Here is a 16,668-nt window from a genome sequence, read left to right as displayed (position 1 = left end):
CTGTGCCTGGGTCTAGGGTTTTGATGAACATTTTCCACGTCCAGCCTAAATTTAGGTGGCTGAGGCAGAGACTTTTGCCCTGTTCCAGTGCTTTGTTATTCTTATTTACAAAAAAAAAAAAGAAAAAAAAAAAAAGTGGGGCTTTGTTGAAATTGCTTGATTATTTCTCTGCTGGCTTTCCAGTGGCAATACTTGTGCTGCCGGTGCCTGCCAAGAGCTTTGATCAAACTCTTGTAGGTTGATTACCAAGATTCACTTGTAAAAGTGTTTAAATCAAATACAAAGAGAACAACATCTCCACTAAACCCATTAGTCATTAATGCAGTGACAGGGCAATTTGCATTTTATTTCCTTGTTAAGAAAAAAAAAAAGGGGGGGGGGGGTTTGTGATAAGCCCTGTCAGAGGTACTTCAAAGGCAGCAGGGCCAGGGAGCAGCTGTGTGGATTGGATTTGCTTTGGAGAAGTTTGCCGAGGCTTTTCCGGACAGTGAGCTTGGTGTCAGCACCTGCGGCTCTGGGGAAAATACTGATATTTTTAGGCAAGTTTAACTGAGTGCCCCTTGCTGAGGTGATGGGGGGAGAAGAGGATGATGAGTGGGCTGGGGAGGAGACCTCGTCCCAGGAGCTGCTCCCTGGGGAGGGATGAAGGAAGCAGCAGCACCCCGCTCCGCAGAGCTGCTGGCAGCGCGCCGGTGCCTCCCGCCGCTCTCCCTGGCTCTGCAGCCAGCCCGACGCATTCCCTCCTGCATCCAGAGCCAACCTCCAGAGCGCCGGCCATTTTCCAGGCGAGCGCAGATCTGCCAAGCGCTACCTTAAGAAAAGTTCTGCATGGCCATATTTAAGGAAGCGGGAGGGGGTGTGCGCTGGCCCCGTCCCAGGGCTCCGCGCCAGCCTGGCCTCGACGCCCGCGCCCGCAGGTGTCCGGACGCTTCTCCTCCGAGCCAGCCGTCGCCTCAACACCTCCCGCAAATGCTCAGCTTCTTCTGGCTGAGGTGAGGGCTGGGGGGAGCTGGGGACCATGGGGACAAGGCGGGGAACCCCAGGGCTGGGTGAGCGGGAGCTGCTGTGGAGACTTCCACTCCCGGCGGTGGAGCGGCGGCTTGTCCTGGCTTGCATCTGTGCTGGGCGGCTCTTCCAGGGAGAAGGTGAGGGGTGAAAGCTTCTTGTGCCCCCCTGCTTACCCGGGTGATGCTTTCTTGCCCTTGGGGTTTGCATCGAGCTGTGCTGCTGCTCCATCGTGGTTTTCATGGGAACGTGGCACCCTCCGGCTGCAGCGGGGACAGCGGGCAAGAGCTGGGAACATCAAACCCCCCCCAGGTCTTCCTGGGTGTGACAGGAGGAGTACTAGAGGGCTTTGGCTTGAATCAGCTTCTTCTCACTTAAAAGCAGGGGCAGATATTTGGGAAGCGTGGGCACAGGGCTGCTGGCAATGATGGCAGCACGGCGAGGGCAGAGGGATGTGCTGGGGCTGGCTGGGGCAGGGTGGGTGGCTGGGTGGGTGGCACAATGCCATGGGGATCTCCACCCTCCAATGAGGCGGTCTTGGCCATGGTGACTACCATGATGTAGACCAGCACACCACCATGGTGTTCACCTGGGTGTTTTCCAGTGGTCTCAACCATGGTGACCCCCATTGTGGAGACCACACAGGTAAGACCACCAGGGTGTAGACCTTTGCACCAGCTTGGTCTCCACTGTGGTGGTTTCCAGCTTGGTGGGCTCGACTGTGGTGGTCTAAAACACGGTTGTATTGATGTTGTGGCAGTCTCCTCCCTGGGAACGCTGTGGGTGGCCGGGCAAAGGTGCCTCTCTGTCCCCAAGCGTGTGAATTTTGGGCCTGGCAGTGTTTACAGCTGTACTGGCGTGACATGTGGCATTGTTCTCCCCCTGCACTGGAGCCAGACCTTTGTCCCCTGGGACGCTCCCTTGGGAACTTTGCCCCTGTGCTGGCAAATCAGCACCAGCCTTCCCAGGAGCCTCACAGGAGGTGTAGAGAGCGCTTGGGCAGGGGTATGGAGGGGGCTGCGGGCAGGGCCAGGGCTGGGGATGCTTCACCCTGTGGTGGAGAGGAGGTGAGGGTGCTGGAGGTGTCCCCGCTGCGCTCACCTTGAGTGAAGCTTTCCCATGGGTGATGGTTGGAAAACCATCATCCCCTTGTAAGAGGAGTCATCGCTCTTGCCTTTGACCCTCGGTTTGCACTTTCCTGGCCCTATGCCTTGCTTTGCACCATGAACTCTAAGGAAACAAGATGTGTGGTCCCAGAAATACCACTTGCAGTTTGTCCTGCCCTTTCTTCTGGGCTGGCCACCCTCTGTGCTGCAGGGAGCTGCTGTGTTTCCTCACCGTGCTGTGACCTGGCCCTTCAGTCCCTCTTGTCCCAGTGGGGCCACATCCTGAGCAGCAGCTCTCATCCTGGGGACCCTGCTCCATCCCCATGGGCATGCGGTGATGGGGCTGAGCTGTGCTGGACATCTCCAGTACTGCTGGCACCGGGGCTTTGCCACTGCTGGCAGTGGGAGTGGCGGGCCGGGTCTCGGGGGATGGACAGCCCTCACTGCCCTGTCGAGATGGCAGAATTTCCCAAAGTAGGTCAGGTTAATTCTTTAACGCGTGCAGATTTGCTTGTTACCATGGATATTGCTCAATTATACACCAATAATCCCCCATGAGAACTTCATTGTCGCCGCTTTCCTCCCCAGCGTCTCCCCCCTTTTTTTCTTTATATACTTCCAGGGAGGGGTAAAGTTATGTCGAGGAGCAGGGGTGGGGGTAGGAGGCAGAGCCAGGTGGGGGAAAATGGGGATTAGGTGTTTGGGAGGTGGGAGTGGGGTGGTGAGAGAGCTCTGAGAGCAGGTGGGGGTGGCTCAAGGTGGAAGGCTGCCCTGCTCTGCCCAGAGCCCCTCCAAAGCCCAGCATTTGGGACCCCCACCTCAGTTTCACCCTTGTCCCTCCCTCTCATCCACTGTCTTGGGGGTGGCTAAAGCAAACACCCTGCTTTCAGTGGGCCCAAGGATTGGGAGGAACAACTGTTCTCCTGCATCTCTGCTCAGCATCATCCTAGGGAGCTGCGGGACCCACGAGGGCTTGCAATGGATGTTCATCCCCTGGTGATTTCTGAAGAGGCCAGCACCGAATTTCACAGCAGAAACCTTCCCTGGAGCTTGTGGATGTTCCAGTGCTGCAGGACACCCTTCTGCCAGGGTATAGGAGAGTTGTGGGGTGCCGTCGGGTCCCTCTCCCCAGTACTTGCAGAGTTGTTGGTGTGTCTTCCCCTCTGTGTCTTTGCTGGTTTGCTCTGTGGGCTTCCTACGCCTCCAGAAGCACAGGAAGTGAGCGTGGCAGGAGGCAAGGAAAACATTCTGCTGGAAGGGTTTTTTTTCTAATGCGAACTTTCTTTTTTTTTTTTTTTGGGTAGAAGTGGGTCATTTGAGGGGTGACAGAGTAAGAGCATCATTGCCTGGGTACTGCATCCCGTTGCCATGGTGACCCAAGGGCTGCATCAGTCAACAGCTTTAAAAATGTGACAGTTGAGTGAGGCTGAAGATTTTAATGAGGACAGACACTTGCTCACTTAGTTTCGATAACAAATACTCCATAAATACCCACTGGCTGAATGGTTCCGGGTCTCTGGAGCGCTGCCGGGGCGCTCCCCTTCCCCAGGGTGGGAGCGTGGGCTGGGGCTGCCTGGGAAATAGCAGGAGGATGATGCAAAGCAGACAGCTCTGGGTATTTTTCCCCCTCCTGCTAACGCAGCCCAGGGGACAAGGTGACACGATTGCCGAGCCAGCAGCAGGTTTGGGTTTCCAAGGAATGTCCCTCTGGTGCTGTAGGCTGGGGCTATGGGGTGTAACAGGACCACCCCCAGCCACCGCCTCATGTCTGCAATTGGGCAGCAAACCCGTCTTGTAAAACAGGAGAGTAACTCTTGCACTGGGCTCTTGCAAGGGCGAGTGAGCCATCAGGAAGCTCCCAAACCTCAATAACAAGGCTAGAGAGGTCATGGGGCTAGGGAAAAAGTCATGGGGCTGGGGAAAGCAAAACCCGGTGCTGCTGGGGCAGGGGTGGGAGGCTGCGAGAGGCTCCACGGTGCCGTTTGTGTGTGTAGGGGACCTGAGCGCCCTTGTTTTGTACCGACCTCATTGGGTGCACTCCGTGTGACACCCCAGCTCCTGGCGGTGCAGGAAGCAAATCTACAGCTTCCACTCTTTTAGCCCCTTGCCAAAATCAGTCAACCCCCTGCCTCGGTAAAAGAGCAGCTGCCTCCAGCAGGTAGAGGGATGTGTGCCGGGAAGCTGGGGGTGTGCCAAGGGCCTGGCAGTGTTGTGTTTAAAAGCAAACTGTAAATACAAAGCCTGTTCCACTTGTTTTTGCTGCAGCTCCCACTCTGCCTTTCCTTGCAATGCCACCACAATGTCCAGCTGGGACACAGTCACCATGCTCGTGGCCCAGGAGCCTGCAGGCACCCAAGGGCACATGATGCCCTTGGGGAATGCCAGGGCTTCACAGGCAGAGGGGCTGGAGCAGGGCACAGTGGCGTTGCTTGCATTGGGTGCTTCCCATTCGCTGCCCTCAGTACCACCCGTGGCAGCCTCAGCCCTGCCTGCTGCCAAAAATATGCTCCCGGCTGTCTTGTGACTGCAGCGGTGTCACTGCTCCGGCCAGGGGAGCTTCAAGGCACAGTCCTGTCACATGTAGCAACACAGGAAGCACTGACAAAGCATCATCGACCAAGGGGTTGGCCACGGCCCTGCAACCTGTGCTTGGTCCAGCACCCCAAAATAGCTGGGCCTCTTTCATCAGGGCTGGTGAGCGTGGGACCTGACTCCCATGGAATGGCAAGCACCTGCCCTGGTCTGCCCTTCTCTGTTTCAGCTCTGACAGCCCCCTGATAGGTGCTGGCGAGGGGTCAGTGCTGTGGGGAGAGACGTCAGCATGGGATGTGGGGACAGGGTGTGACAACCTGCCACACACACTGCCTTGTCCCTGCCGGGAAACAGCCACTCCCGTCTCTGCCAGTCCTGCCGTAACCAGAGCCACTCTTCTCCTTTCCAGGTGTCTCTTAAAAATGGTCAAGGGGAATATTATAGTCCCTGAAGAGATCTTGAGCTTCTGTTGCAATGGCCTCCAGGTACCCCTCGTGCTGTGCAACTAACCCGTGGCTCCCTGTTGTGCCGGCGGCTACTAACCCAGGCTGTGCTGGGGAAATGCCACCCTGTGCCAGGAGCTGCTCCCAGCCCTGCACCGGACCTGGCTGCCTCCTCTCCCAACGTGTTCCCTCCCCATCAGCATCCCCAGCCTCCTGCTGGCTACCGCAGGGCCAGGGCTCTTCCCAGGACTAGCAGCTTCTTCCCTAAAACTCAGAACTGTCAAACGCCGGGAAAATGACCGGCGGGATCTCGGGGCAGGCTGTCTGCTCGCTCTGCAGCAGGCGGCTTTGGAGCTCTTTGCATTGCTGGCTCATACCCCAGAGCCTGCCAGCTTCCCAAAATAGCTCTGTGGTACTCATGTAGGCGCCTCTGCATGCTGGGAAGCAGCCCAGGAGGTTCACGGAGGGGTTTGGAGGCTGCTGGAGGGGCTCTGGTGGCCGGGGCTTGGTCTCACTGCAGGATGGGAGCCCTTTGCCATCGGCTTGGCTCGGTGCTCGCCGCCGTCTCTGCTGAGGCGAGGTTTGTGCCGTTCCCGGGATGTCGTGTACCAGTAGCTATGGAAACAGAGGTTAGACCCACTGGAGAAAAATGCTATTCTGAGAGGCAGTGAGCTCAGGGTAATCGGGAAAGCATCATTTTCAGCATAAACCCATCTTTAAAAGAATCTGGGCAAAGCAAAGGGCAGAGAAGCTGCTGGAGTGGGACTCTCGCAACAAGTGCTGTGAGCGGGAGCTGCAGCAGGAGCAGAAAGCGGAAGGAAGGGCTGTGACAAAGCCCAGACAGCTCCTCGTGTCTCCTCAGTTACTCACCAGGCTAACTGAGTTCACCCCTTGTGTAACACGACTCACTTGACATCTCTCATCAGCTGTTTTCCCTGCCAGCACTGCCTCAGCCTCCTCTCTCTCCCACCCTGCTTCCCACCGGGGTGCCAGGGGAGCCGCTCTGTGCCCTGCAGAGGGACCAGCCAGCAAGGAACATATTTTACTGCCCGAACAACCCCAAACTGAGGATGCTTCTCCTCTGCTTCTTGTACCACATAGCTTCCAGTGCTTCCTTTGGCAAAGGGGGGGTGTTGGTGGAAGGTGTGGAGCACTCTCCGGCCCCAGGAGAGCAAACCCACCCTGTGCTGCAGCACCCTAAAAATGAAGCTGTCAGGGAGAAAAATTTCTTCCCAGAGGAGGGATTGACTTTGGGAGGGGTTTTGTGTGGTGTTTGGGAGGGGGCAGTGGGGTTGGGTGATAAATGGCCTGGAAACCTGGAGTAATCCCTTATGGAGCATTTTTTTAGAGGGATTTTTCCCCATTTGGCTGCGGGCACCTTGTCTTTGGCAAGGGCTTTGGCGGTGCCTGGGGGTGTGCAGGGCTGGGGTTCTCCTGGCTCTGTGTGAGGAGTGTCTTCACGGGTCACTGTTCCCTCAGGGGATTTGCTTCCCGTTTGGGTAAAACAGAGCTTTTGTGCCCCACAGAGCTCGACCTCTCCACCACGTGCCCGGGAGCCAGGGGAGCGGGAGGAGGCGCCGGGGGCCATGGCGAGCCCCTCGCCTGCCCGCAACCCCACCGAGGTGCAGATGAGCCAGCTGGTGCTGCCCTGCCACACCAACCACCGCGGCGAGCTCAGCACCGGGCAGCTGCTCAAGTGGATCGACACGGCCGCCTGCCTCTCTGGTAAGCCATCCTCTCCCTCTGGAGCCGTCCTCCTGCTGGGCTGCCGGAGAAGGCACCAGGCAGGATCCACAGGATCCAACTCATCGGCAGCATCCCTGGCAGTCCAGCACAGTGCCTCGGAGTGACGCCAGCTGGGGACCCATGTAATGCCATTTTGCTGAGTAATTAGAGAGCAAACAGGAGCAGGACAAGAAGGGGAGGAGACGTGCACTGCAGCATGCATGCTGGCTTGGGGACAGATCAAAATCCATGCCTGCTTTGTCTATAATGCTGCCCTTTTCCTTGCCTGGTGTGCAGGGCATGGGGAGGCCAGGCTGGTGGCATCCCTGACATCCCGGCAGCAGCCGGAGTGGGCTGAGCTCCTCCACTCAGCAGGAAACAATGGAGCTCACCAGCTCAGCCAAGCACAGGCAGGTTATGACAGGGAAACGGGTGCAATTCTGCAGTTGGATGAGGTTCCCAGAGCAGTTTTGCAGTCTGAGGTTCCTGGAGTCCCAAGGGAAAGTCTCACCGGCAGAGCAGCTTTGAGATATTTGCTGTGTACGGGGAGATGGAATCAGCTGCCGGTGCATCCCGACAGCTGCAAACTCACGGAGGAAAGGCAAACACCAGCACACCCTCCAAACCTTCAAACATCTGCAAACCCGCGCTGCTGGGAGAGGAGAAGCCCCAAATCCCGCTCTTGTCCCCAGAAATGGGCACGAGCAGATAAAAGGATGCTGCCTGGGTGTCACCAGCCTGGGGCAGAGGAGCCCTCGTGCCCCTCGCACCCTCAGCACACTGGTGCAGGTTGCTGATGCAGTTTGTTTTTCCTTTCCAGCCGAGAGACACGCCGGCTGCCCGTGCGTCACGGCTTCCATGGATGATATCTATTTTGAGCATACCATTAGGTAAATACTCCGCGCCCCGCGGGGCACGCGCAGGGAAACGCAGGGGTTTTTCCCATCTGCCGGCTGCAACGTGGACAGGGGCTGGAGCTGGAACAGGGAGCAGCGTGCCTGGGAGAGGAGGAGGTGCGGTGGCAGTGCCAGGCTCGCAGGGCAGCCAGGGACCGAGGCTCCATCTCCGCCGCAGGGCTGCGGACGGACTGTCTGCTCTGATTTATCCTCTGTCTGGTCGCCTGGGGAGCTCCTGCTGCGTTGGCTTCCCGGTATTTCCCCCAACGCCAGCTCCTCCCCGGCTTAGTTCAGGAAACAGCTCTGATTTAGTGCTCTGGAAAACTCAAATCTTGCAAATCGTGCCTCTGTAGTGGCCATGTGGGTGGCTGAGGCGTGGTGGGGCTCACCCACCCGGTGGGTGCTGGGGGAGCTGGGACCTCCCGGCTTTGTGAGATGCATCAGGCTGGGCATTGCTTGGCCAAAATCCCACCCCAGGCTGGTCCTGGCATCCCCTGGTGCTGCCCCACAGAGGTCCCCCTCTGATTCATGCAGCCCTTGAGATGTGTCTGGGAACAACATTTCTCCTGACCTGAGGGTGTGACCAGAGGGGACAAAAACCCTCCCAGGGCTCTGCCCTCGTCATCCACAGGCTCCCAGTATTGAGACCATTCCCACCCAGCATTCCTGAAGTAGTCTCCTTTTGTACTCCCAGTAAGCCTGGTACTGCCACCCGCCTTTACTCATCTCTCAGAGCCCCCACACCCTCTGTGCAGGGGCTGCCTGTCTGTTCCCACCTGGGTACCATTCCAGGGGGCTCCCTGGGGGTTTGCCATGCCATATAAGATCCTTGCAGTATAGGATCCATGCTGCCCAGCAGCTCCTGCCTTGCCATATAGGATCCATGCAGTACAGGATCCATACTGCCCAGCCACTCCCTGCTGTGCAGGTCTGCCTGCTGGGGCAGGCACCAGTGTGGGTACCCAGGGCTGGCATTGGGGTCCCTGGCTGTCAGCTGATTTGTTTGGCACTGGGAAGCCTGACTCACTCTTGGGCTTCACTGTCATTCCCAGGAAATGCTGAACTCACACTTTTGCCCTCTCACTGAGGTTCCCATCGCCCTGGGGCTCAGCTCCATGACAAATCCACAGTGTGGGGATGTGGTGCAGCCCTGGTGCCAACTCCCACTGGCAGAGGTGGGATTGATACCCTGCTCCTGGGGCAGCTTTGCCTGGGACGCCTTTTCCCCTGGGTTTTGGAGCAGAAGAGACCCAAGCCCCACTCCACAGCGTTACATCAAGCCGTGCAAAGCATTTGTCCCTCCTCAGGGGTGAGCTGGGCACTGCTCCAAGGGGGCAGGGAATCTGTGCTGCTCCTGGCTCAGATCCCACTTGCTGTAGTCCAGCTTAATGCTCCGAGCAAGAGGCCTGGCAAGGATTTCCCGCAGAGCTGTTGGAAGGTGAAGTTTTGTGTTGGATCTCCTCGCCCAGCTGTTTGTGCTTTCTGCTGCCCTTGCACTGCGGGGGAGAGGCAGGGAGGAGCTTTAGGTGCTTGAGGGCACAGAGGAGACCCCAAAATTATCACTGGCTTAAAACTCACTGGCTGGGCAGCAGGTTCTCCCCACCCCTCTGCCCTGCCATGTGGAAGTGCAGCCTCTGGGGAGGATCACACGTACCCTTGAGTGAGGTTTCATGTGGCATTTATGGCACTGGCTTCTACTGTTAGATGAGGACAGAGAAGATAAAGTATTTTTGGGGCTATATATAGACATGTGGGGCTGCCAGCCTGCCTGCCTGGCCCATTGCCCTTGCATGCCCCTCGCTGCAAACCCATGCAGAGCATCCATCTGGCTGCTTCCATCGCCTCTAACCCTCTCCCCACATTTGCTTTCTCTTTTTGCCCCAGCCAGCCGTCTGTAAGCCCCGCTGGGCAGCGGGACGGGAGGAGCGGTGTCGGGTACGGACGTGTTTGGCCCTAGAGCAGCCAGCCTAGCGCAGCGCTGCCGTGAGTTGGGAGCCTTAACCCCACTGACGTGGCATGGCATGTGAACAGGGGCTGCTCACGTAACCCTGCTAACGTTCTGGCATGCCACTGGCCCGAGGTCAGTGCTGGGGGACAGCCAGAGGCACCAGCTCATGCCACTCCTGCTCCAGCCAGAGCCAACGTGCAGAGGGTGTCATTTACAGAGCTCATTTGAAGCCTGAAGTCATGCGTGAGGGCACGAGGAAAAATCTGGTGTCAGAGCACACGCTGACTCTCCCTCGCTTCTGGTTTTGGGAAGTGGTAGTTACAGGGTTTATTTTTCCACTGAGTTTTCTAGCACTGGCCTCCTTTAGGGAATGAGGAGTATTCCTGATTTAATAATGTATTTGGTAAAGACTGCTGTTGGTGTCACAAAAGAGTTTAATTTGTTCATTCCATGGGTACCAGTCTGGAGTAGCTCAGGCTGCAGGGCCAAAGTTGTCTCTGTGTGTTTACTCTGAAGGCACAGGGAGAGCAGCATTTTGCTGCCAGCAGATGTTTCATTTAAGAGATGGTGCAAAATGCCCCTGGCTGGACCCTGCCTCCTGCCATCTCCCAGTATCCCAAGGTATCCACTGCTTGTGGGGAGGCCCCGTGGCTGGTCCAGTTGTGCAGAACAGTGGATGCAAGGCTGGAGGAGCCGTTTGCTCTGGCAGGAGCGTGCATGCCCACATGGGCAGGGGGTGCCAAGCAAGCCTCGGGCACCTCTGCACCCCTCGGGTGTCCTGGCAGCACCCCAGACCCGGGGACCCACTTGCACGCAGCTGCTCAGGGGTGACATCTCACTGCTCTCACGTCTTGGGGTGGCTGTCCCCATGTCCTGCTGGCCATCTGGCATGTCCCACAGTCCCAGGAAGCCTTGCCACAGCGGGCAGTGAGCTGTAATGCCGTGGCACGTCAGTGGGAGCCACTCGGTGGCTGTTGTCCCTGAAAAACCCCACAGACTTTCTCCTCTTCCTGTTTTTCAGCGTCGGGCAAGTTGTCAACATCAAAGCCAAAGTGAACCGAGCCTTTAACTCCAGCATGGAGGTTGGTGTGTGCCCCTGTCCCTGTCCCCCTTGCTGTGTGCCCGTCCCCACCAGCCATGTGGCCAAATCCCCTAATCCTCCCGCAGTTCCCAGCTTTGATCCCATGTGTTCATCCTTTTTGGCTGGCTCTGGTCAGGGGTGCTTGGTGGGATATGGGTCCCTGGGGAGCAGAGCTGACTCTCAGGGGTGTGTGCCCTCTCCCAGGTGGGCATCCAGGTGAGCTACGAAGACCTGTGCAGCGGGAAGCACTGGAGCATCTGCAAGGCGTACGCCACCTTCGTGGCACAGGGCCCCTTGGGCAGCAAGGTGAGCAGTGGCTGGTGGATGGGGGGGACTCTGTTGCCCCCTGCACAGAAGCAGGAAGGAAATGGTCTCTGTGGGACTGGGCTGGGCTCAGTTTTCCATCACAGCAACTGCTGTTCCTTCATGGGTCAGCGATCCTGTGTCCCGTGTTTGTGCGATGCACGGTGGGTGGCTCTTGGCCCTGCTCTGGGCATGGAGGGCACCTGCTGGCTGCTGCTGGTCCCCCACTGGGACTGCACCCTGCCCGTCCCTTTGCAGGTGAGGCTGAAGCCGCTGACCCCGCAGACGGAGGAAGAGAAGATCGAGTACAGCATCGCTGCTGAGCGCCGCCGCATGCGCCTGGTCCACAAGGACACCCTCAAGGACCTCCTCACCCGCAGCCCCCAGGAAACCGGTACCGTGTCCCGCAAAATAGCCCTGACACCCACTGGTGACATCCCACTTCCTCAGCAGGATGCTGGTGGTGATCACTTCATGGAGGTTTGGGAATGCCCTGGCCATGGAGGGGTAGGGATCAGCCCCACCATTCCAAACTCCCAGGCTGGGAGGTTTGTGGGGGGTTGCTGCAGTGGGAGGGCAGCTGTGGGAGAGGGACAAGGGCTGGTGGGGTGCTGGGAGCAGGGGTCCCACTGTCCATCCGACACTCTGAACCCTGCTTTCCCCCTGCGGCAGAGCTGGAGACGCGGGACGGCAGCGGGGCAGTGCCAGCGGAAAAGACGCGGGTGGAGAGCGTGGAGCTGGTGCTGCCTCCTCACGCCAACCACCAGGGCAACACCTTCGGTGGGCAGATCATGGCCTGGATGGAGAACGTGGCCACCATCGCAGCCAGGTGACCCAACAGGGATTCACAGTCAGGGGATGACTTGCCTGGAGGGAACACATCTGGCTGGGTCTGGCCACAGCTGGGTTGTCGGGACCCTGCAAAGGGATGGTCACCAGCATGTCACCCTTGGGTGACACTGCACAGGGAGTACCAGGGGTGTGTGGTCCTGGGGGACGCCAGGGAAGGGTTCACACTCACTGCAGTTGGCTTGTTGTTCCTTCTCGTGGCTGGCTTTGGCCATTGAAATCCAGGGGTGATATTTTTTTGGGGTCTCCTCGGCCCTGGCTGGGTCCGGGAGGGTGCATGGGGCTGCCAGGGCGTGGGGCCATGGCTGGGGGGTAACAGCTGTGCCCACAGCCGGCTGTGCCACGCCCACCCCACGCTGAGGGCCATCGAGATGTTCCACTTTCGGGGACCGTCGCAAGTCGGAGACCGCCTGGTGCTCAAAGCCATCGTCAACAACGCCTTCAAAAACAGGTGGGTGCCGGTGGCAGGGGTCCCCTTCCCACCCTCCCCATGGCCCTCCACTCCCTCATCCCTTCTCTCCGGCAGCATGGAGGTGGGGGTCAGCGCCGAGGCCTACGGCCAGGAGATGTCCGTCAGCCGCAGGCACATCAACAGCGCCTTCATGACCTTCGTGGTGCTGGACCAGGAGGGTCATCCCCGCACGCTGCCCATGGTGGCACCTGAGCCAGGGGTAAGGATGAGCTGGGCTGGCTTCTCCCCACCGTGGTAGCACGGGACCCCCGGGAATCCCGCTCGGCCCTGGAGGGCTCTTGGATTCGCAGCAAAACAAATGCAGTTTTATGATGATGGAAATGAAATTGCTCAATAGCAAGTGAATTGAATTGATTGCTCAGTATAACTAATAAAATAAACCACTTGCCTGTGCAGAGATGGAGATGTATTAGCCATGCAAGGCTTAACAGAGTATTGCTTGCAAATTCCAGCTCGTCTTTTCTGTAATTTAGGGGAAGGAATGTTGAGGTTGTTTTTACCTTTCAAAGCATCCTAATCCATAATTTGCTGGGATCCAAATACTTAGGGAAGTCTGTCACGGGAGCACAGCAGCAAAGCCAACACTCATGTGTCTCAGCTTCTCCTGGGCTGATCCTTGCCCAGCTGCCTGATTTTTTTGGTGCTTAAAACTAGGACCTCCCACTGTGATGGAGATCATCTCATGGCCAGAGTCAGGCTCCCTGAAACCTCCTCATGCCCGCTTTAAAACACCACACTAGCACTTTCTTCAAAATAAGCTGCTTTATTTTTGGCTGTTATTTCCCCAGGAGAGGACATTTGCAGGTGCTAGGGAATGCAAGTTGTGTTTCAGGGGCTGTTTGCAGCTTGGCAGCCGCAACAAAGGTTTCCCCTAATGTGCCAGTGCCCATCACTTGATCAGAGCATGGTGGCAACGCTGAAATAACTCACAGTTAATCACTGACCGTCACTGCAGTGTGACCAGGGTGGCAGCTGGCAAGCAAGGGGGCTTCACCTTCCAGCCCTTCCCTGCTGAATGTTTTTCCCACTCCCAAAAAGATGTGATTTTTTTTCTCATCCTCCTTTTCCTATTAACTTAATTGCCTTTTCCCATTTATCAGGACGGAGAAAGGAGGTACAGAGAAGCCAGCGCTAGGAAAAAAATTCGGCTGGACCGGTGAGCAGCAGAGCTGAGTTGGATGTGGGGATGGAGGAAGGAGGAGAGGGGGGCTCAGGGCTGAGGTGCAGGGACAGTCTAGGGGTGGTTTGTGTCCCCTCATGAGGGAAACTGTTCCTTTGCTGCAGAAAATACGTTGTCTCCTGCAAACAGACCGAGGTACCACTCTCCGTGCCCTGGGACCAAAGCAACAAGGTAGGATGTGGGAGCTGGTGCCTCCTGCTCCCTCTCCTGCTCCCCCTCCTGCTCCTGACGTGCTGCCCCCACCCCAGGTTTATCTGAGCTACAACAACGTCTCTGCACTGAAGCTGCTCGTGGCCAAAGCGAACTGGGCACTCGCCAGAGAGAAGGAAAAGGTACTAAACCCTGTCCCTTCTCCCTTGCCCCAAAAGTGTGGGCAATCCCGGTGGGAACGAGTCCCAGCCGTGCCCTGTGCTCCCCGAGGTGCGGATGTACACGCTGGAGGAGGACAAGTTCCTGTCCTTCCGCATCGAGATGTCCGTCTGCATCACGGCCAGCCGAGCCTTCTCCCTGCTGTCCAACCTGCGGCGCCGGCACGAGTGGGACAGCCACTACGTGTGAGTGCTGCAGGCTGCCCCCAAAATCACACCCCCGACTTCAAGGCTTGTGGTTGAGCATCCCTTGGGGCTTTCCTGGGAGCCACTGTGTTGCCTTGCTTGCTCTTAGAGACCCTGCACTGTGTCCCTGTCCTGGCTCCATCTGGGCTGATGGCTGCACTTTGCTGAAGAAAATACTTATTTTGGGTCCCCCCAAATATCTTGGGTCTGGCGGTGGGCTGTAAATGTGCAAGGCCCAGATTCAGGGGGCACGACAGGGTTTCTGTGACCAGTCCCCTTCCCTCACAGGAGTGCTGAGCTTGTCCAGAAGGTCGATGATGATGACATGATCTACCACGTGGTGAGCCAGAAGCTCAGGCACGAGAACAAACCGCAGGACTTCGTGATCCTGGCGTCCCGGCGGAAGCCCTGCAGCAAGGGGTGAGTGTCCAGCCCGACCCCTGCTCCCTGCCATCCAAGCTGGGCCACCTCACCGGGCTCTGTCCTCCCCAGGGACCCCTACGTGGTGGCCTTTCGGTCAGTGACGCTGCCCACCCACCCTGCCAGAGCCGAATTCACGCGCGGGGAGACGCTCTGCTCCGGGTTCTGCATTTGGCCAGAGTCAGAGGAGATGAGCAAGGTGGGACGCTGTGGCTGTGCTCCCACAGCCCATGGGGGAGGCCCCCCCCTCCTGTGCCCCTGCTGACCTTGTCCTGTGCCTTGCAGGTGGCTTATTACAACCAGGCTATGCCAGGGTACCTCAACTATGTCACCACCAACGTGGCGGGACTGTCCTCTGACATCTGCTCCACCTTCGAAGCCTGTGAGAAGTTCCTGCTGAAGAACAAGGAGGACCTAATCTCACGGCTGCAGGACTTCTAGAGCCATGCTGACCCCCTGCTGATAGATGGACAGACAGATGAGGGGACACTTCTGTGGTGGAAGGGGACATCGGATGATGGCACCCAGACCCTGCCTCCCTGGGGGCTTTGGTCGCAGGGGCTGGGGTGGAGGGGCATTACTGTACCACCTCATCCCTTGCACTGATGTGTCATATCTTTTCTTCCTTCTTTTTTTATTTTATTTAGAAATTTTATAAGCTGATGTACGGGACTGGGTTTTCTAGTTCACTTAACGCTACTTGAATCTTTATATGATCCAAAGTCTTCCCAAACCAGATTCTTTTTTTTAACTGGTTCCTTTTGAGGCACCAAAGGGAAAGAGGGGGCAGTGATACAGGGAGGGTGCTGTACCCTCCCTGGCGTAGGGATGGCTGCTGGAACATCCCACTCTCCCCAGGACTGCTCCTTTTCCTAGGCAGGGCTGCAAACTGCCCCTGCTCCTCCTGGGCTGAAATCCCACCCCATGGGACCGTGGAAGGAGCAACAGTAAAAGTGCATTGAAAGGAAAAACATCCGTATGTGCTCTGGGTGAGTGTCTGCTCCAGGGTCTTGCTGTGTGTTGAGCTTGGAGCAGGGATCCTGCACCCACGGCACACCTGGGGCTCAGGTGGATGTGGGGTTCTTTGAGGCAGGATTCTGCTGCAGGAAAGGGGTGGTGCTCCCTGCAAGTGGCTTTTGGGGACTGCCTTGAGGTATTGCTGCCATATCTGGGGCAGCCCTCCTCATCCCGCTCTGGTGGGTGCACCAACACCTTGAGATGTAAACCCCAAACTGCCTCAGAGGTGCTGGAAAAGGAGAAGACAAGAGCCAAACCTTGTTCCCCTAAGTCTGGGATGCTCTGGGAAAGCCACCAGAATGAAGCAGGCGTGACAGTGGAAGTGCTGCTCATTAGCCACAGCCCAGGGGACATCTGCCCTCAGAGCATCTGTGGAGAGCCCCCTCCCAGGCCTTCCTGGGTCACACAGCCAGAGGTTTTCTGATGGCATTGAGGTTTCTGGAAGGCTTGCTGCCTGCTGGAAAATTAATGAGCCCTGGAAGCCCTCAGGCACACAGAGCTTCGGGCACAGCAGGTGCCAGCTGTGCCCTTGCCTCTGCCTGCAGAGCCCTGCGCTTAATCCCAAGGATAAGCAAGTGATGGTGATGCTGTGCGTGGGGTGCAGTGAGGCCATGGGGCACCAGAAATGAGCACAGGGTCTTTTCCAGATGTTTTGTCCCTCTGCAGCACCCCATCCCTTTGCTACCCAAATTCCCCACTCAGTTTATAAGCAGAAGGAGCTCCTGCCCCTCTTCTGTGGGCACTAGCCAGTGGCTCCCACACTTGGGCTGGCTGTGGCCATAAACCCCTAATCTCTGCTGTATCTCCCATCATAAACATCTCAGCTCAACGCCTGGCACGGCTGTGCCCCGACCTCCCAAAGATAAAGCCATCTCAGGCTGAACATAGTACAAAACATTCAATTTTTATTGAGCCCTCTTATCTCCCAAAACTCAGAGCAATCCTGCCTTTTTATCACCAGGACGAGCGCCATCCTTTCTACTTACTGTTAGGAATTGCTGCTGCTTGATTAAGTGGAGGGGATGATGTATTTGCCTGAACATTAAACTTTAACTGACCTCTCCTTCTCCTCAAGTATTGTGCTTTTTCCCGCTGGGAGGCCCTGGTCAGCCCTGGCTCCAGCCTGGCTGGGTCCCT

The 16,668-nt window shown here is 57.3% G+C and overlaps 1 protein-coding gene across 3 annotated transcripts; it reads left to right on the top strand.

Annotated features, from left to right (window-relative positions):
• Positions 1 to 676: 676 nt before the first annotated feature.
• On the top strand, positions 677 to 16,594 carry ACOT11 (acyl-CoA thioesterase 11). Of its 3 annotated transcripts, XM_039556570.1 has the most exons (19): positions 924 to 992; positions 3,051 to 3,201; positions 5,053 to 5,128; positions 6,613 to 6,811; positions 7,632 to 7,701; positions 9,592 to 9,642; positions 10,677 to 10,737; positions 10,941 to 11,042; positions 11,298 to 11,433; positions 11,712 to 11,868; positions 12,220 to 12,339; positions 12,415 to 12,559; positions 13,461 to 13,516; positions 13,645 to 13,711; positions 13,789 to 13,872; positions 13,961 to 14,094; positions 14,383 to 14,514; positions 14,587 to 14,713; positions 14,800 to 16,594. In XM_039556570.1, exons 3-19 carry the CDS (start codon positions 5,066 to 5,068, stop codon positions 14,953 to 14,955), a joined length of 1,860 nt encoding a protein of 619 aa, XP_039412504.1. In that variant the 5' UTR covers positions 924 to 992; positions 3,051 to 3,201; positions 5,053 to 5,065; the 3' UTR covers positions 14,956 to 16,594. The 3 variants fall into 3 exon arrangements, with proteins under 3 accessions (XP_039412502.1, XP_039412503.1, XP_039412504.1); XM_039556568.1 differs by lacking the exon at positions 3,051 to 3,201 and having other exon boundaries at positions 677 to 992; XM_039556569.1 differs by lacking the exons at positions 3,051 to 3,201; positions 9,592 to 9,642 and having other exon boundaries at positions 681 to 992.
• The last annotated feature ends 74 nt before the right edge of the window (positions 16,595 to 16,668 follow it).

The sequence above is a fragment of the Corvus cornix genome, chromosome 8 (assembly GCF_000738735.6).
Source record: "Corvus cornix cornix isolate S_Up_H32 chromosome 8, ASM73873v5, whole genome shotgun sequence".
Lineage (NCBI taxonomy): Eukaryota > Metazoa > Chordata > Aves > Passeriformes > Corvidae > Corvus > Corvus cornix.
The sequence above is the reverse complement of the archived record's forward strand: the minus strand, read 5'-3'. Positions and strand labels throughout refer to the sequence as shown.

What these genes read in the sequence shown, in the direction of transcription:
- ACOT11 (XM_039556568.1), top strand. Translation starts at nt 829, where the DNA reads ATGGCCATATTTAAGGAAGCGGGAGGGGGTGTGCGCTGGCCCCGTCCC. An exon ending in GACGGGAGGAGCGGTGTCGG is followed by an intron (nt 9,643 to 10,676) that starts GTACGGACGTGT and finishes CCTGTTTTTCAG; the next exon opens with CGTCGGGCAAGTTGTCAACA. An exon ending in CCGCAGCCCCCAGGAAACCG is followed by an intron (nt 11,434 to 11,711) that starts GTACCGTGTCCC and finishes CCCCTGCGGCAG; the next exon opens with AGCTGGAGACGCGGGACGGC.